General features: G+C 42.8%; 1 protein-coding gene across 1 annotated transcript in view; it reads right to left on the bottom strand.

Moving 5' to 3' along the window:
* Positions 1-3,931: 3,931 nt before the first annotated feature.
* LOC130361838 (probable cation-transporting ATPase 13A4) overlaps positions 3,932-20,636 on the bottom strand; it is a 135,533-nt gene continuing 118,828 nt past the window's right edge. Inside the window, exons 27-30 of the mRNA XM_056565397.1 lie at positions 16,135-16,322; positions 8,093-8,181; positions 7,909-7,989; positions 3,932-4,487 (exon numbers count right to left, since the gene is read on the bottom strand). Coding sequence (XP_056421372.1) covers positions 4,260-4,487; positions 7,909-7,989; positions 8,093-8,181; positions 16,135-16,322 — 586 coding nt within the window. The 3' untranslated portion in view covers positions 3,932-4,259. The remainder of the gene's footprint in view (positions 4,488-7,908; positions 7,990-8,092; positions 8,182-16,134; positions 16,323-20,636) is intronic.

Raw genomic sequence — 20,636 nt, 5'->3', positions numbered from 1 at the left:
TGAGAAATATTGTCCATTTATTTAACAATTATTTTTTAAATTTTTTAAACATTTGTAAATTTTAATTAAAATTTTTATTTTTATTTTATATATTTTTTTCTGCGATTTTTATTATTATTATTATTATTATTTTTTTTGCTTTTTATCTTTTATTTTTTATCTTTTTTCTTGCAATTTTTTCTTTATCATTATTCTGGTTTTTATTTTTATTTTTTTAATCTCATTTATTTTATTTATTTTTGTACTTTATCAATTTATTTTTTATTTTTTCTGGATTAAGTTTCTTTATGTCTGACAGATGTAAGTACTATTTTCCTCCTCGCCAGTTGATGTGATTTTTACGGCTGGCAATACACTATGGATGCGAACGGTAGGAACCTGTACACACTCGGCGCTGTGTGGTCATCTAGCTGCCGCTATAGGAGAGCTATGTGCGCTGATTCCAGCGTCCCGGCTCTCCATAGCGACGTGATCACGTGACATAGCTGAGTCATGGGATCAGGTAACCGGAACTAGAGCTCCCACAGCCGAGAATGCCTGGAGCGGTGTTCCACGCTGCAGACGCCATGCCGGTAGATCTGTACACAGAATACGTCACACAGGTATCTATCTGTAATTATTACATTTAATATGTGACAGCTGATAGAATTATTTATTCATTAACATGTTTCAAGCTTGTTTTCAATCTCACTTTGCACTTTATTATGTAAACATTTTTTATAAAACTTTGTATATTACCATGTAACGTACCCTATATGTATTGCACTGATTTGAAATGATTTTTATGCACTTTTATGACGCTTAGGAGCACTTTATTATGTAATTGATTAAGCACCTTATGTGGGTATAAAAACCCTCTTTTTGAATTGTGTCACTAAGCTTGAAAATGGTCCACTTTTTTTCACTTACTGGAGGAGTGCTGCGCTTTTCTACTTCTACTTCTACTTCTGGCCAGAGGAAGCGGTTTTACCCGCGAAACCAGCTGTTTGCCGCCCACCCGCACAGCCCCGGCTGTTGCGCTCCTTGTTTCCCGATATATTCTTTATGATGACGAAATAAAGTGAAGTTGTACACAGGTGAGTGCAGATGGGAATTTCTTCTTTCGGATTCATGCATAGATGTCTCTATTTTACAATCATCTGGCACCCCTGTTCTCCAGAATCTGCTCCTCCTGCACGGGACCATTTACATTTTATATTTTTGCATGCTATGACCATTAGTAGTTTCGTCTTACCTTTCCTCTACTGCCTCAATATATATATCTATATATATATATATATATATATATATATATATATATATATATATATATATATACAAGAATATCCCTCAACACTGATGTTAAAATTGAGACATTCGCCAGTGTATCCTTATATGAAGGACACACCAGAGCCCGCACACCAACGCCAAGGTTTCTCATTTTGGTGCGAGACCTAACGCTAGTCCTACCTGTGCTTGATAAACAGAACAGGGGCCAGTGGGCAATTACGGCAGCATTCGCCTGGCTCACAACTTCCTTCCAGATACCCTCCAGTGTTACTACGCACACATGCAATGGGAGGAGGGAGGCAAGCTGCAAGCCCCACCTGAGTTGGCTATTATGGGTGCCTGGCCTCACAGGTGCTACCTTAATGCTGCCTGGTAGATATTCAAGGCGCATTAATGTTGGAGTTATCAAGCACAGGTAGGACTAGCGGTAGGTCTCGCACCAAAATGAGAAACCTTGGCGTTGGTGTGCGGGCTCTGGTGTGTCCTTCATATAAGGATACACTGGCGAATGTCTCAATTTTAACATCAGTGTTGAGGGATAGCCAATGTATTGTTTACATCTACCACAGTAGTGCACCCATATTCTTGTATTGTATTCTAATTGTTACATATCCACACCGTTTATCTGGTGTAGGATTCTATTGTGGCACTTGTAGTCCGCTGCAGGCATCCTCCATTGTATGCATTTTTGTGCTGGGGATCGCCCTTAGCAACGGACTACAAGGGCAGGATCTGCTCCCCCAGTATAAATGCACAACCGCATTTGGGGTTGAGCACCTCCAGCCATTTGAGACCACGTTTTTTGTTGTTTGTTTTATATATATATATATATATATATATATATATATGTATATTCCAATAGATAAGAAAATAGCAGGCGGCACTCCAGGCAATTGTGCAAATAAAATCACTTCTTTATTGCTTAGTAGCAGGTCACAGCAGAGAGAAGCACACCAACAATTTCATGTTAACCAGAACGCTTTCTCAAGGCTTTGGGCTCACAAAAGCGCTTTCACTGGCACAAAGGCAACAAGATCTGGCAAGGACAGGAAGGGGAAGAGGGTTTTTAAGTGAACTGGAAGTGATTACACTAATTGGGCCAGGCACCAATTAGTGGTGCACTGGCCCTTTAAATTTCAGAGAGCCGGTGCACGCGTGCCCTAGAGAGCGGGGCCGCGCGCCGGGATGGAACCGAAGGAGGACGGGGCAGGTGAGAGGATCGGGATGCGACACGCGGATCGCATCCCCGCCGGGGACAAAGGAGCAGCGCTCACGGTCAGAGGGTCTGAAAAAAAGACCCGCTGACCGGGAGCGCTGCATAAAAAAAAAATACCTAAATGAAAAAAAAAATACCACCAGAATTGATGATTTTTGATTAGTAATTAAAGAGTATTATGTACCCTAAAACTGTACCAAAAAAATACAGATCACTTTGCAAAAAATAGTTCTCACACAGCTCCATAGATCAAAAAATAAAAATAAAAGATATAGGAGTCCAAACATAGCGATTTTAAGGATAGTTTTGTTAGTAGTGCACTGTGTAAAAACCTGCAAATTTTTTCGACATTATGCATGAAAATGTTTTACTGCTTTCACTGTACATGTTATAGTAAAATGAAAGGTGTACATACAAAGAACAATTAGTCTCTGTAATGCCTAAACGGGTGTGGACCCACTGGGCCACTTACCCTTTTGGCTTTGGACCAATCTTGGGAGTGAAGTCTAAGTATTGCCCTTGTCTTCACCCTTTATCCCACACTCCAGAATTCAGAAGCTGGACTTTAAAAGGGGATATACCAGGTCACTACCACAAGAGTGGTCCCGGTTAAGTACCGAGCATATTTAGTCAGGAGGGGCGAGCTGAAGCTGTAGATGGTATAAGCACAACAATTAGAGCTTGATGAGCTGAGATGGTGTTTAAAGCAGAGATGAGTAGCTCAAAAGCAGCCAGGTGGGGTTTAGCAGGTGTGGTCGACAATCCAGGTTATACTCTGGAGGGCAACAAAATACAATTAGAGCAGGCAGAGACAAAGTCAGGAAACAGGTTAGGTCTGGAATACAGGAACAAACAGACATCGTCGCTGAGTGAATACTCAATGTTGCTAAAGCACCAGAAAACTGGTGGAGAATGTTATATAGGCAGTGTCTGGCAGCAATTGAAAGAGGGCAGGAATTGTGGATGTGTATGAACCCTTAAAGCTACAGTAAATGTCCGTGCATGGCCCCTATAGGGTGCACTAGAAACTGTTGCCAGGTGCGACAGTGCCAAGGAGCCTGTAGCTAGGAAGGAAAGTTGAGCGTGTGGTTCAGCTGAGGTATGTCTTTATATGGCTCCGTTGAAGGATTATAAAAGTGGTACTCTTTTACAGATGAAATTCTCTTGTTGTAGCATTATACAATCAGCATTTGACTTCTTACATGAACATTGCATGTGTTTACCTCATGGTGGTATACATGGTGCATTAAACCACGTACTTTATAACAGTATTCTTGTAATACAGGTCTAAAATATACTTATGTGCATGAGATCTTATTCTTGTTTACAAATCAGGGTACAGGGATGAGTTTGACATATTAGTATGGCATCCATAAATACATACAGTTGAATCCAATCCTATTGAAACACCAGGAAAAATAAACAGCTTACTCATGTTGTTACATGTTCACATTTATTTTTCCAGTTCAGAAATCAGTACAATATGCAATGCTTCATTTGAATACAACCAAACAAAAAATAATAACATTACAAATCTAAATGTTATCTACCGGTTTATAATAAATGTGAAATACTATTTTATTCAACTCACCATTCTTTTGGCTTCAACAGTGGTTTAATAAATTTAAAAATCTGCTCCTACAAATCCACTTAATGTGTCGCTATATTATACAGAACACAAAGGTTTAAAAAAAAATATTTTACTACTTTTCAACTCCTTGTGCTTGAAATATAAGACACATGTTTTCTTTTATAACTTATACTGCCCATGGCCTTAGTACTGTTCAGCATTCAAAACATTTTCATGCTCATAACCTTGGTTAATGTAGATTTTGGCATCTTCATTGGCCATCATGCCACTCCTATAAGTTGTAGTTCCAATAGGTGGCCAATCCGTGTCCTCTTCCAATATGGTGTGAAGCTTTTTGTACTTACTACTGGGTTTAATGTTCAGGCATCTTTTCACAGCCAACCAGAGAGCCCTGTTATCCAGAATGAATTCCTGAAAAAAAACCAAGAATTAATAAAAAGTTAAGCTGTAAACATTAGGATTTACCAGATGGTGAATATGTAAAAGAAGAAGAGCCCAATGTAAATATATTCTACCCATTTTCATACTAGCAAAAATAGAAAATGTACTATATTTATATTTATATATACAAATATATTTACAATAATATTAAAACCACAGATTAGTAAACTGAATCTGTACACAATGCTTTTGAGCTCAATATTTGGTATATTTGCCAGAAAAAGCTTTCAACATATACAGTATGTCAAAGTACTTTTGGCATCTGTCAGGTAAGTATACGTAGGTAAACCTTTTTTCTACTCGTAAACCTCCATTCGTTATTAATATTATTTTTTACATTTGTCAATGAGCAATGTATGTCACTGTATGCCTACACAGTGGCAAATGTTGAAAGCTTCTACTGAAGGTGTACGATGAGAAACACAGTGTGCACAGGACCTAACATTCATTATGTTATTACAGTGGCATCTGTCAAGATGTGAGATATAATAGGAATAAATTGAACTGTCAATTTTTGAAGTTTGATTTTTGAAGAAGATAAAATGGGCCAGTGTATGTATGATCTGATCTAATGATTTCATAAGGGTCAAATAGTGATGGCTAGATGACAGGGTCAAAGCAGTTGTGGGTTGATACTACCAAAAGTGTTCCTATAAGGGACAACTGGTGAACCAGTTAATGGGTCATGAATGTCAAGGCTCATTTTTGCACATAGGTAGCTTGTTAGCCCAATCTCACAGAAGGGTTATTACAGCAAACATTTTCAAAAAAAAATTTGTGTTGGCTATGAAAGATAGGTGCTAACAGCTTTCTTCATAGCCACAGACTAGGTAGGCTGCCCATGCTGACCCCTGTTCACTATTGAAAGAGCTAAATTTGGCCTGGACTTATCAAATGAATATTCTTTCTACAATCATGTAGATAGTCAGGTTCCCATTTACTTGAGAAAGAGATTGCACCAGGATGTACTATAGGATGAAGATTAACCAGCAAAGGCATTGTGATGTTCTGGGCAATGTTCTTAGAAATGTGTCATGGACTTCTTTTGGCTTTTAATTTGACTTTAGGATAGGCCATCAATATAATCTCCTAGAACCCTGCTGATCAGCTGTTTGTAGAAACCCTAAAGTTTGTATGATCACTTCATCCTATTTGATGTTTACTGCTGCTCATACCTGCATTGCTGTACTTTCAGCAGTGGCAGTGCAAGATAAAACAGCGTAGCCCCATTCAAGGCTAAAGAACCTTTTCCTCAAACACTGTGGAATTATTCAAGATTTTGACTACTCCTTTGAAGTCAATGGGGAAAAATCTGCAACAAATCTGCAATGGATCCAAAACGTAAATTTACATACTGCAAAACATTTTTTTTAAATATGAACCACAGGCCACTTTCTTTCTGTATGGATTTTGTGAGGAATGTTTTCTGCAGCATGTGGATAAGACTACTTTTTTGTATGAAATCTTGTAATGCATCCATCACATGTTCAGGTACCCTACCACTGATTCAGTAATAACATAAAAACTACAGGGATTACCCGACATACGTTGGCACCGATAAATTATTGAGTCAACCTACGATGGCCACTCAGAGCACATTCTTATTACAATGTTACAATGCTTCTAACTTCAGTGTGTCTGCTACAGAAGCTGCTTTATTGCCCTATTGTCATGCTCTGCTGCACAATGTGTAGTAGAAACACAGTGAGTGACAGTTCTTTACAATTAGTCTCTCTGTCCGGTCAGCAGTCTCCCTCCTCCTTGTTTTCCCCATTCATGTCTATGGGGCAGGGTGTGACATCATAGGTGGGCGTGGCATGACAGCACATCTCCCATCGGGGGAACCCAACGTTCTAAACATACTGTTTAGAATGCTGGGTGCTGCACGAAGATCACGGGGGCTCTCAGCAGTGGGACCCCCGTGATCAGACATCTTATCCCCAAACTTTAGATAGGGTATAAGATGTAAAGGGGCGAAGTAACCCTTTAATGTGATATGTCAAGAAAAATTTACTATTGTTTCTCAATTTTAGTGATATTGTACCTTTATTCATATGTGAAGAGTTAAATGCATTTTATTGTATTGTAAAAAAAAAAAAAAAAAAAAAAAAACACTGGGGCAGTAGCAGCCTCGCAGTATGCACTAAATTGGAATTGTTGTGAAGCAGCTCAAGTCAGAGTTTGTCAGCTCCTCTAACGTAAAGTCAAGTCAAGTTGGTCAAGACAGAGAGAACCATAACTTCAAGTCACAGTAAGCCCATAAGAGCAACTGTGGTTTCCAGCTCATCCATTGCTTCTATTGTCATCCTCTCCGCAGCCTTTGGAATGTATTGTCTGTACAACTGTCCTGCATTTAATTCAGTAAAGTTCAATAGTGGTCATTCTATACCCCAGCATTTGAGGAGTTATGTATTCCCGGTTCTCATAGACAGATAGACAGATTACCGAGACATTGGAGTTGTGGTAAGTGACACCAGTATGGTAACAACCATGTATCCAATTAGCCTACACCATACGCCATTCAGTCACGCCACTATATATATATATATATATATATAAATATATATATATATATATATATATATATATATATATATATACATTGGTCCCTCAACATACCATGGTAATTGGTTCCAGGCGGACCGTCGTTTCCATTTTAGAAATTGTCCAGAGTAGGAGAAAATCCCTATAGCAAACCTCTCTTGCTCTGGACAGTTCCTGACAAGGACAGAGATGTAAGAAGAGAGCATGTTGTCATACAGAAAATGAATTCAAAAAGAAAAGAACTTCGTCTGTAGTATACATCATATAAAATGTACTGGAAAGATTGGGATTTTTTAATAGAAGTTATTTACAAATCTGTTTAACTTTCTGGCACCAGTTAATGTAAAAGAACATGTTTTCTAGTGGATTACCCCTTTAAACGGCTATCCGGCGGCTGCTGAAGCAGTCAGCGCTGCCGGATAGCCATTTTTCCGATCGCCCTGATGCACAGAAGCATTGTATGTTGATGCTGCCTTCAACATACGATGGCCTCTGAGAGGCCATCATATGTTGAAACTAAGAAACTATTGTATGTCGGGGCCATCGTATGTCGGGGGACTACTGTATATAAATGTTCTATTGGGCAATTCTGAACCATTTTCCAGTTTTCCATAATTATGGACTTAACATTCAAAGGCTCAACATTTAATGGTCATCCTGCAACCAAATAATACTGTATATTGAGACACCACTGTATTTGTGATGCCTAATATGTAATCTGATTATGTAAAGCAGGCTTACTAATACAGTAATTTTTAGTAATTGTGTATAGTGTAATACTGAGCATGATGTGTACATAAAAGTACTAAGGCACAAGTAAATTGCTTACAGCACAACCACTACTGACCTCCACAAGGAATGACACAACTAGACACACAACTAGTAAAATAAGCATGTGTATTCTCCAGCTCATGGGAGTGCAGACAAGCTAGAAATAAAGAAAAGTCAAGTTAATATTGATGTTTGACAATGTGAAGTATGAACATATGAATATTTCCCAAACAGTCTATTCAATAATAAAATAATCTTACTTCTAAATCAAGATAGATTCTTGGAAAGTCAGCAAATATGAAGAAGATGGTGAAGGCGGTTTCTATTATCAGTACAATCACAAACAAATCTGCAACACAAAACACATGACTATAAGAATAGGGTTATGGTGTAACCCAAACCATACATAGAATGTATGTGGCACAGCACATCATTTCAACAGCACAATATCACTTCTAAGTTTTCATTCTCTTCCTCACTTCCTCATCTCTCTTCCTCACTTGAGCCTACACTCAAATGTATTAATATTATTGCCTATTTTACTTTCTACTGTTTAGATCCACTGTACTCCAGTCTCAAACATGTTGTCTAATACATATGTATTGCAATGAACTGTATAAGCATTTCCCTAGGGGGAATGAAAAAAAGAGGAAAACATTTTCTTAAAATGTGTTATGTTACACTTACCGATTACTACTCAATTATATGTCTATATAACATGTAGGGTGCAGTGATATTTTTTCTTTTAGTCAATTGTAAATATACCTTATGTAGAAGGTATTTGTTTCTTTAACCCCCTGAAGGGCATGCGCTGTAAATGTACGGTGCTGCTTAGCGCTACTTAGCCCACAGCGCTGTACATTTACGACACGGCTGTGACGCAAGCGCAGGAGCTGCGCTCGCTTCATTCGCGACAGGTCCTGGCGGCTGTCAGCAGCCGTGGACCCACCAGTAACGGCAAACATCAGCAATCGTGCTGATGTCTGCCATTAACTTAGATGCCGTGCTCAATACAGATCACGGCATCTGCAGCAGTGTGGCATTTAAAATGGCTGATCTGGATGCCCACGGCCCTGCCACTGGGATCAGATCAGCCAAGATGGCAGACGAAGGCAGGTGAGGGGACCTCCTGGGGGTCTTCTTCACTGATCTGCTTTCCAGCAGACCAGAGCAAAAGATCCCCGATAATACTGATCAGTGCAATGCCCTATGCATAGCACTGAACAGTATTAGGAATTTGACGATTTGTCCCCTATGGGGACAAAAAAAGTGTAAAATAAATGTAAAAAAGTAAAAAACATAAGTGAAAAAAATTTGAAAAAGCCCCTCCCCAATAAAGTTTTAAATCACATCTTTTCCCCATGTTAATTTAAAAAACTATAAATAATAGAATTTTTTTTGTATTGTCACGTGCGTAAATGTCTGAACTATAAAAATATAATTTTATATATATATATATATATATATATATATATATATAAAATTAATGATCCCCTACGGTGAACGGCATAAACGTAAAAGAAAAAAAAATCTAAATGTATGCTTTTTTGTCACATCAAACTGCAATTTTTTTTTTATAAAAAGCAATCAAAAAAGTCACATATATGCAAAAGTGGTGCTAAAACAAACTGAAGATCATAGCACAAAAAATCATCTCTCACACATCCCTGAAGATGGAAAAATAAGAAAGTTAAAGGGTGTCAAAATAGGACAATTTTACACGTACTGATTCTGTAAAAAAAAGTTTTCTATTATTGTACTGCTTTTAAAAAATATAAATATCAAAGTATGTAAACATGGGTATTATTTTAATTATATTGACCCAGAGAATGAAAAAAAAACATGTAATTTTTACCGTAAAGGGTTCAGCGTGAAAATGAAACCCCCAAATTAGCAAAATTATGATTTTCGTTTTAAATTTCCCTACACAAAAAATAAGGGTTTACCATACATTTTAGGGTAAAATGAGTGATGTCATTACAAAGTACAACTGGTTAAGCAAAAAACAAGCCCTCATACTGGTCTGTGAATGGAAATATAAGAGACTTATGGATTTTAGAAGGCGAGGAGGAAAAAACAAAAACGCTAAAATAAAATTGGCTGTGTCCTTAAAGGGGTTATCCAGAAAAAAAAAAGATGTTTTTATATATTAACTGGCTCCAGAAAGTTAAACAGATTTGTATATTACTGTCACGATTCGGCTGGCAGGAGGTGGACCCTCTGTGCCAAAGAGGGATTGACGTGGACCGTGTTGGTGGACCGGTTCTAAGTTGCTACTGGTATTCACCAGAGCCCGCCGCAAAGCGGAATGGTCTTGCAGCGGCGGTAGCAACCAGGTCGTATCCACCAGCAACGGCTCAACCTCTCTGACTGCTGAGATAAGCGCGGTACAAGGGAGTAGACAAGAGCAAGGTCGGACATAGCAGAAGGTCAGGGCAGGCAGAAAGGATCGTAGTCAGGGGCAACGGCAGGAGGTCTGGAACACAGGCTAGGAACACACAAGGAAACGTTTTCACTGGCACAATGGCAACAAGATCCGGCGAGGGAGTGCAGGGGAAGTGAGGTATAAGTAGGGAGTGCACAGGTGAGGATACTGATTAGGCCTGCTGTGCCAATCAGTGGCGCAGTGGTCCTTTAAATCGTAGAGACCCGGCGCGCGCGCGCCCTAATGAGCAGGGCCGCGCGCGCCGGGACAGCACAGACGGGGAACGGGTCAGGTACGGGAGCCGGGATGCGCATCGCGAGCGGGCGCGTCCCGCGTCGCAAATCGCATCCCGGCTGGGAGTAATATCGCAGCGGGCCCGGTCAGCAGGTCCGACCGGGGCGCTGCGAATGAGAGGACGCTGCGAGCGCTCCGGGGAGGAGCGGGGACCCGGAGCGCTCGGCGTAACAGTACCCCCCCCCCCTTGGGTCTCCCCCTCTTCTTGGAGCCTGAGAACCTGAGGATAAGACTTTTGTCTAGGATGTTGTCCTCAGGTTCCCAAGATCTCTCCTTTGGGCAACAATTCTCCCAATCAACCAAGAAGAATTTTTTACCTCTGACTGTCTTGGACGCTAGAATCTCCTTCACGGAGAAGACGTCAGACGAGTGGGGGAAACAACTTTGGGAGAGAAGCGGTTAAGGATGAGTGGTTTAAGGAGAGAGACATGGAAGGCATTGGGAATACGGAGAGAAGGAGGAAGAAGGAGTTTGTAAGAGACAGGGTTGATCTGGCACAAGATTTTGAAAGGACCAAGATAGCGTGGTCCCAGTTTATAACTGGGGACACGAAAGCGGACATACTTAGCGGAGAGCCATACCTTGTCTCCAGGAGCAAAAATGGGGGGAGTTTTTTTATCAGCAAATTTTTTCATCCGGGATGAAGCCTGTAAAAGAGAATTTTGGGTTTCTTTCCATATGGTGGAAAGATCTCGAGTCACTTCATCAACAGCGGGCAAACCAGAGGGCATGGAAGTGGGGAGGGGAGGAAGAGGGTGACGGCCGTACACCACGAAGAATGGGGATTTAGCAGAAGATTCGGAGACTCTGAAGTTGTATGAGAATTCAGCCCATGGTAGAAGATCTGCCCAGTCATCCTGGCGGGAGGAAACAAAATGTCGTAAATAGTCAACCAGGACCTGATTAATTCTTTCTACTTGCCCATTGGATTGGGGATGATAAGAAGAAGAGAAGTTTAATTTGATCTTGAGCTGCTTACAGAGGGCCCTCCAGAATTTAGACACAAATTGGACGCCTCTATCCGAGACGATATGCGTGGGCAACCCGTGAAGGCGAAAAATGTGTGTAAAAAATTGTTTTGCCAACTGAGGCGCAGAAGGAAGGCCTGGAAGAGGGATAAAATGTGCCATCTTGGAAAATCGATCAACGACCACCCAAACAACTGTGTTGCCACGGGATAAGGGCAGGTCAGTAGTAAAGTCCATTCCAATCTGTGACCAAGGTTGTTCAGGAACAGGCAGAGGATGAAGGAGACCAGCAGGCTTCTGGCGAGGAGTCTTATCCCGGGCACAGACAGTACAGGCCCGCACGAAATCAACAACATCAGTCTCCAGAGTAGGCCACCAATAAAATCGAGAGATGAGTTGAAAGGATTTTTTGATGCCCGCATGGCCTGCGAGGTGGGAGGAGTGTCCCCACTTGAGAATCCCGAGGCGCTGGTTTGGAGAAACGAAGGTCTTCCCAGGAGGAGTTTGTCTGATGGAAGCTGGAGAAGTGGAGATCAGACAGTCCGGAGGAATGATGTGTTGTGGAGAGGTTTCCACTTCAGAGGCATCCGATGAACGAGAGAGGGCGTCAGCCCTAATGTTCTTGTCAGCAGGGCGAAAATGGATTTCAAAGTTAAAACGGGCAAAGAACAACGACCACCTAGCCTGGCGGGGGTTCAGTCGTTGGGCAGACTGGAGATAAGAGAGATTCTTGTGATCAGTGTATATAATAACTGGATATTTGGATCCCTCCAGCAGGTGCCTCCATTCCTCAAGCGCCAATTTTATGGCCAGTAATTCTCGATCACCAATGGAGTAGTTTTTCTCCGCCGGAGAGAAGGTCCTAGAAAAAAAAAACACAAGTAACAGCATGCCCGGAAGAATTTCTTTGTAGAAGAACTGCTCCAGCTCCCACTGAGGAGGCGTCCACCTCCAATAAGAAGGGTTTAGATGGGTCAGGTCTGGAGAGTACGGGAGCAGAAGAAAAGGCAGACTTGAGATGTTTAAATGCGTCTTCCGCTTGAGGAGACCAGGACTTAGGATTGGCATTTTTTTTGGTTAGAGCCACGATAGGAGCCACAATAGTGGAAAAGTGTGGAATAAATTGTCTGTAATAATTGGCGAACCCCCAAAAACGTTGGATAGCACGGAGACTGGAGGGGCGTGGCCAATCTAATACGGCAGATAGTTTATCTGGGTCCATTTGTAGTCCCTGGCCAGAGACTAAGTATCCTAGGAAAGGAAGAGACTGACATTCAAAGAGACATTTTTCCATTTTGGCATAAAGTTGATTGTCCCGAAGTCTCTGAAGAACCATGCGGACATGTTGGCGGTGTTCTTCCAAGTTGGCAGAAAAAATCAGAATATCGTCCAGGTAAACCACAACACAGGTATATAGAAGATCACGAAAAATTTCATTTACAAAGTCTTGGAAGACGGCAGGGGCGTTGCAAAGGCCAAAGGGCATGACCAGATACTCAAAGTGTCCATCTCTGGTGTTAAATGCAGTCTTCCATTAGTCCCCCTCCCTGATGCGGATGAGATTATAAGCACCTCTTAAGTCCAGCTTGGTAAAGATGTGGGCGCCTTGTAGGCGGTCAAAGAGTTCCGAGATAAGAGGTAGGGGGTAGCGTTTTTTTACCGTGATTTTATTAAGTCCGCGGTAATCAATGCAAGGGCGTAGGGAGCCATCTTTTTTGGAGACAATAAAATAATCCAGCTCCGGCAGGAGAGGAGGACTTGCGGATAAACCCCTTTTTTAAGTTCTCCTGGATGTATTCCGACATGGCTTGGGTTTCTGGAGCAGACAGAGGATAGATTCTGCCCCGGGGTGGAGTAGTACCCGGGAGGAGGTCAATAGGACAGTCATAAGGCCTGTGAGGAGGCAAAGTCTCTGCTTGTTTCTTGCAAAAAACATCAGCATAGTCCATATAGGCCTTAGGAAGACCAGATACCGGGGGAACAACAGGGTCTCGACTGGGAGTACTGGGAGCCGGTTTAAGACAGTCCTTGTGGCAAGAAGTACCCCAGTTCTTGATTTCCCCTGTGGTCCAATCAAGGGTTGGGGAATGGCGTTGAAGCCACGGTAATCCAAGAAGAATCTCTGAAGTGCAGTTAGAGAGGACCAAAAATTAAATTTTTTTGTGATGGGGTCCAATGCACATTAAGAGAGGTTCCGTGCGGTAACGCACGGTACAGTCCAATCTTTCATTGTTAACAGAGTTGATGTAGAGGGGTCTGGCGAGACTGGTCACCGGGATGTTAAACCTGTTTATGAGAGAGGCCGAAATAAAATTTCCTGCAGATCCGGAATACAAGAAGGCCATAGCAGAGAAGGAGAAGGTAGAAGAAGATATCCGCACAGGCACAGTAAGACGTGGAGAGGCAGAGTTCACATCAAGAGCTGTCTCACCTTTGTGCGGAGTCAGCGTGCGTCTTTCCTGGCGAGGAGGACGGATAGGACAATCCTTCAAGAAATGTTCGGTACCGGCACAGTACAGGCAAAGGTTCTCCATGCGGCGTCGTGTCCTCTCTTGAGGTGTCAAGTGAGACCGGTCAACTTGAATAGCCTCCACGGCGGGAGGCACAGGAACGGATTGCAGAGGACCAGAGGAGAGAGGAGACGGGGAGAGAAACCGCCTCGTGCGAACAAAGTCCATATCCTGGCGGAGCTCCTGACGCCTTTCGGAAAAACGCATGTCAATGCGGGTGGCAAGATGAATAAGTTCATGCAGGTTAGCAGGAATTTCTCGTGCGGCCAGCACATCTTTAATGTTACTAGATAGGCCTTTTTTAAAGGTCGCGCAGAGGGCCTCGTTATTCCAGGATAATTCGGAGGCCAGAGTACGGAATTGGATGGCGTACTCGCCAACAGAAGAATTACCCTGGACCAGGTTCAACAGGGCAGTCTCGGCAGAAGAGGCTCGGGCAGGTTCCTCAAAGACACTTCGAATCTCCGTGAAGAAGGAGTGTACAGAGGCAGTGACAGGATCATTGCGGTCCCAGAGCGGTGTGGCCCATGACAGGGCTTTCCCAGACAGAAGGCTGACTACGAAAGCCACCTTAGACCTTTCAGTTGGAAACTGGTCCGACATCATCTCCAAATGCAGGGAACATTGCGAAAGAAAACCATGGCAAAACTTAGAGTCCCCATCAAATTTATCCGGCCATGATAATCGGAGGCTGGAAGCGGCCACTCGCTGCGGAGGAGGTGCAGGAGCTGGCGGAGGAGATGATTGCTGAAGCTGTGGTAGTAGCTGCTGTAGCAACACGGTCAGTTGAGACAGCTGGTGGCCTTGTTGCGCTATCTGTTGCGACTGCTGGGCGACCACCGTGGTGAGGTCGGCGACAACTGGCAGCGGGACCTCAGCGGGATCCATGGCCGGATCTACCGTCACCATTCGGCTGGCAGGAGGTGGTTTCTCTGTGCCAGAGAGGGATTGGCGTGGACCGTGTCGGTGGACCGGTTCTAAGTTGCTACTGGTATTCACCAGAGCCCGCCGCAAAGCGGCGGTAGCAACCAGGTCGTATCCACCGGCAACGGCTCAACCTCTCTGACTGCTGAGATAAGCGCGGTACAAGGGAGTAGACAAGAGCAAGGTCGGACGTAGCAGAAGGTCAGGGCAGGCAGCAAGGATCGTAGTCAGGGGCAACGGCAGGAGGTCTGGAACACAGGCTAGGAACACACAAGGAAACGCTTTCACTGGCACAATGGCAACAAGATCCGGCGAGGGAGTGCAGGGGAAGTGAGGTATAAGTAGGGAGTGCACAGGTGAGGATACTGATTAGGCCTGCTGCGCCAATCAGTGGCGCAGTGGTCCTTTAAATGGTAGAGACCCGGCGCGCGCGCGCCCTAAGGAGCGGGGCCGCGCGCGCCGGGACAGCACAGACGGGGAACGGGTCAGGTACGGGAGCCGGGATGCGCATCGTGAGCGGGCGCGTCCCGCGTCGCGAATCGCATCCCGGCTGGGAGTAATATCGCAGCGCGCCCGGTCAGCAGGTCCGACCGGGGCGCTGCGAATGAGAGGACGCTGCGAGCGCTCCGGGGAGGAGCGGGGACCCGGAGCGCTCGGCGTAACAATTACTTCTATTTAAAAATCTTAATCCTTTCAGTACTTATGAGCTTCTGAAGTTATGGTTGTTCTTTTCTGTCTAAGTGCTCTCTGAAGACACGTGTCTCGGGAACTGCCCAGTTTAGAAGAGGTTTGCTATGGGGATTTGCTTCTTAACTGGGCGGTTCCTGAGACACGTGTCATCAGAGAGCACTTAGACAGAAAAGAACAACCTTAACTTCAGAAGCTCATTAGTACTGAAAGGATTAAGATTTTTTAATAGAAGTAATTTACAGATCTGTTTAACTTTCTGGAGCCAGTTGATATATGAAAAAAAAAATTTTCCTGGATAACCCCTTTAAGGTCAAAATGTGCTGTGTCCTTAAAGGATTAAAAGGTTGTAACTGGAATTTATTGCAAGTCATTTTCCCCAAAATCTGTCATGTTATACACAAGATTATCTGGCACCCACAAGATTATCTGGCAACAAAGTTTCACTCATATTCATGAAACAGGCAGAAATGTGCTGAGACATGTGAACTCACAGTTGGTATACAATGGTTTTCGGAAAGGTTTTCCTTTGGAGAAGATGAAAGCAAAGATCACCAGATGCACGCATGTTATGAGCCATAATGTTGTATTTTCAAAGCTTTCATAGTTTATTTTAGTTCCTTCATGAATTAACACATAGGTAAGATTCCAGTTTAAGCTTTCATTTCCTGGATAACAGGCACTAGGAAAAACAGAATTGTGTTAGTTTAGGTAACATCGATACAGTTGTGGATTTCCTACTTTGGAACAAATTATCATTCTGGGTGCTGCAGTGACTAACTACAATGCCCAGCATGCCCTCTACAGCTGAACTGAAACTACAACTCCCAGCATGTTACACTATATAATACTACAGAATAGGTTATGGTGCAACATGCTGGGAATTGTAATTTTGGGACACCTGCAGAGCTATAGGCTGTACCAGGGCATGCTGGGCATTGCTGTTACTAAATACAATGCCCAGCAGCCCTGATACAGCCTATGCTGCTGGCCCAAACCTAAAGCTCATGTTGTACCATATTAATATTTTTTTATCAAACATTTTCAGAAGGCTTGTCACCTCCTTACTGATAAAATGGCACTGTGTGGTGGCTGCAGCAGCCTTAAGCTCTGCCGTGCTGATCTCTGGTGGGGCTTGTGATGTCACTGACGTCTTCCTCCCTGGTAACAGCAGGTGCTGCGATGTTAAATGGCCCTGCACAATGCATGGAGTGTACAGGCAATTAATTGGGGGTGGGGCGTCTTACGGACCTACCTGATCACAAGATCTATTACTGTGTCTTGCTCCACTGGCAAAATGCAGCCTGGTGGTGGCTCCTCACCTGAGAATAAGCTTAGGGGGGCTTTTTTCAGCATATAAAATGTGCTGAAATACTCGGCTTATACATGAGTATATAGGGTAATAATGAATTTATGACTGAATAGATATGCATCAATGTCTGATCATTGGGTGTCCAAAGCATGTGGCTCAGCCAATGAAAACACATTGTATAGATAAGCGAGCCGAAACTGTGGAAACTGGTTTCGCTCAGAACTTTTAAAACAATTAAGTTTGGCAAAAATTTTTTACTTTGCCAGTTTTTCTCTGCACGAGCCCGGAAATGGCACAATTATAAGAGAAGTGATGAGGAACAGATGCCATTTTGGAGCCTGAATGCATAGGAGGAGGGAGTAGGAGCACTGAGATGATGTCAGGATAGCCCAACATAGTTTGCAGCTATTAACAAGCTCACATAACCGCAGGTTAGCCAATCATTGATTGCATAAACATCCCTGGCCAATCAGGAGACCACAGGAGAGTGGGTCTAAAAGGAGTGATAAAACCTCATGCACTGCATTGCAACCTTGATCTGAGACAGTCAAGCTGAGCATTGAGCACACACAGATATCACTATAAGGCTATGTTCACACGTCCAGAATGTCTGCACGGAAAATCTCTGTGCGGACATTGTGCAGATTGCGGGCGCTGACATTTGGCTTTTTACCCAAACTGGGAGCAAATTCCAAGGGTTTCCCTGCTTTTCACCCTCTATTCCACTCCAGGATGCAGAAGCTGGACTTCAGCTGCAGGGGAGACACCAGGTCACTACCGCAAGAGTGGTTTCGGTGAATAGGCAGCTGGCCAGGAAGGCCAGAACACTCTGTGCCAAGAACTAGGGATAAAAGCAGGTGGGGCAAGCTGATGCTATAGATGGTATTAGTGCAGCAATCGATTCTCAGAAGAAGCATTGACTTGGTGTTAAAACTGTAGAGCTGTGGAGCTCAGATGCAGCCAGGTGAAGCAGGCTTGAATAATAGCCAGAGGTGTGGTCATTAATCTGGGTCATGCACTGGGGAAATCAGGAAGGTACAAGCAAGATCAGACATAGACAGGCCTAAGACCTTAGTTAGTATTAAAACTACACTATTGCTAAGGAATTACCACAAGAAGGGAGGGGTGCTCTCATATAGGTGGTGCCTGGCAGGGTCTGGAAGAGGACAGGAATCAGGGATGCACAAGGATCCTTAAAAAAAAAAAACAGAGATTGCACACGTTTGGCCCCTATGGGGTGCCCCAGAAGCTGTCACCATTTCTGGAGTCTGCAGCATGGAGGAGATGCTGTGGGTGGCTCAGCTAAGGTCGCCCTCTCGCCCTGATGCACTGGAAGAATCTCTTTGCAAGGTTTGGGGTTTGGATATTATCCACAGGTTCCCAAGAATGCACCATAGTTCTTTTAGTCAACCATTATATAACTTTTGTCACCAACTACCTTAAGTTAGAGGATGTTCTTTAACCTCTTGTACACCCTGGTCCCATTTATCGGGTTTAAACTATTCTCACCAGCGGAGAACGGGTTAAACCCGGTGGGTCCTGGTTGCTACGGACTGATGCCCGGCATTAACCCTTTAGATGCCACGATCAAAGTTCATCACGGCGTCTAAAACGAAAGTGGAAGAATCCCAGCAGCTAAGCTGAGCTGATCGGGACTATCGCAACATAATCGTGATGTCCCGATCAGCTTACCGGATTACGAGAGGGTGCTTACCTGCCTCTCCGTCATCCGATCGGTGATCTACTGCTCCATGCCTGGAAGCATTGATCAGTGTATGCAATCAGAAGATTGCATGTTGTAGTGGGCTAAAAAAAAGTGCAAAAATAAAAGTTTATAAAAGTTTATTAACCCCTTCCCTATTAAAAGTTTAAATTCCCCCCTTTTCCAATTTTTTAAAATAAAATTATGTAATAAAGAATAAAAATAATCATATGTGGTATTGCCGTGTGTGCAAATATCTGAGCTATTAAAAGATAAGGTAAGCTAAACAATGGCGTACAAGTAAAATCATATCAAAGTCCAAAATTGTGCATTTTGGTCACTTCCTATACCATAAAAATATTAATAAAAAGTGATCAAAAAGTCCCATCAAGACAAAAATGATACCGATAAAAACTACAGATGATGGCACAAAAAATGAGCCCTCATATAGCCATATGTGGGGTCAGAAGATGGGTCAGAAGATGACAATTTTAAACATGCTGTAATGTCCGTTTATTTGTTTTTGTACTTTTCTGTTTAGGTATGTATTCACACACTAGTTTGTTCTAAGCAGTTTGCTATTCTCCCTGCATTGAGAATGGTTAATGAGATCTCGGGTATGTCTATTTTAATCAGAGTTCTCCTGCATTCTTGTTGCTGGTTATTTTGTGCAATAATGCTACTATGATGTCTGTTTGTGCAATGCACTTTCAAGTCTGCTTGACCATGCACCTTGTATTCATCTTGTGATATTTTATCTGAGTTTTAGCCATGGTTAAGTAGTCTTGTTTATTGTAGATTTTAGTCTGTTACATTTGTCGGTTTTTAGGATGTATGTCTGTTCTGCTTAGCCAGTGTTCACAGTGTTAGAATCCTGTCCGGTCCCTCCACATGGTTTTGAATTTATCCTGTTTTGAAGCTTGAGAAATATCCTGTCTAGTAGTATCCTGACCAGTGTTCCTCTACATTGTAGAGTTTGGTTTTCTTATATCTTATATGTTTGTTACCTTTGTCCAGTGTGAGCAGTGTCCTATGTTACCTGATCAGTTTAGTGTTTTAGCTTTCAGTTCTTCCGTCCATCCCCTGCATCTTTTTGATTCTGATGTATTCTTGTTGCATGCCCAGTCTTGTTCATTTTACCATGCCTGCCGTTTATCTGATATCTGGTTTATGAACTGTTTGTTTTTACACAATATTCTGCCCTGTTAGTATGTATATCCTGTCTGGTATATCTGGTTGTCTGGTAGTTTTCTGTTTCTGGCCTCCGACCGACTATGTATATTATTTGTTTTTACACCACTGCACTGTAGCGCAGGGAGGGACTGACTCCAAGTTGTCCATTCACCGCTTAGGGTGTATGGGCAAGTATGCAGGGAGAGTATCACTATGGACAGCTTAGGGCTCACTCTCCCTGTCCCCCCCAGTCGGTCATGACACATACTCATTTTGGTGCATGTAGTATATAATTTTTTTTAGCATTAAAATAAGGCCGTTTTAAATTGGGTATCCTTGTAATTGAATAAAGATACGGTGTCATTTTTACCGAAAAGTGCACTGCATAGAAACGGGAGCTCTCAAAATTCCAAAATGGCGTTTGTTTGTTTTTTATATCACCCCACAAATTTTTTTTGCGCCGCAGATTATATTATAAAATAAGTGATGTCATTACAAAGTACAGTTGGTGACGCAAAAAACACGACCTTGTGTGCCGCTACTGTCAGCTTGTGTCCCGCTACTGTCAGTGAGGACAAGCTGGGAGTTGTAGTTTTGCAAATGCTAGGGGAGATGTAGGCAGACAGCATACTGAGGGAAGGGGCGGAGACCTGCAGTGAGGCCACACACCCTCCCTTTGAGAGGAATTCAGACTAGTGAGCTAAATTAAAAGTGTAATAAAAAAAAATGGTGCTAGACACATAAAAATTAGATTTACATTGTCAGGATTAGGTACAGAGTGATATATTAAAATATATGTTTTTTGTTGG

This window comes from Hyla sarda, chromosome 3 (assembly GCF_029499605.1).
Source record: "Hyla sarda isolate aHylSar1 chromosome 3, aHylSar1.hap1, whole genome shotgun sequence".
NCBI lineage: Eukaryota > Metazoa > Chordata > Amphibia > Anura > Hylidae > Hyla > Hyla sarda.
This window is presented reverse-complemented; position numbering and strand designations above follow the sequence as displayed.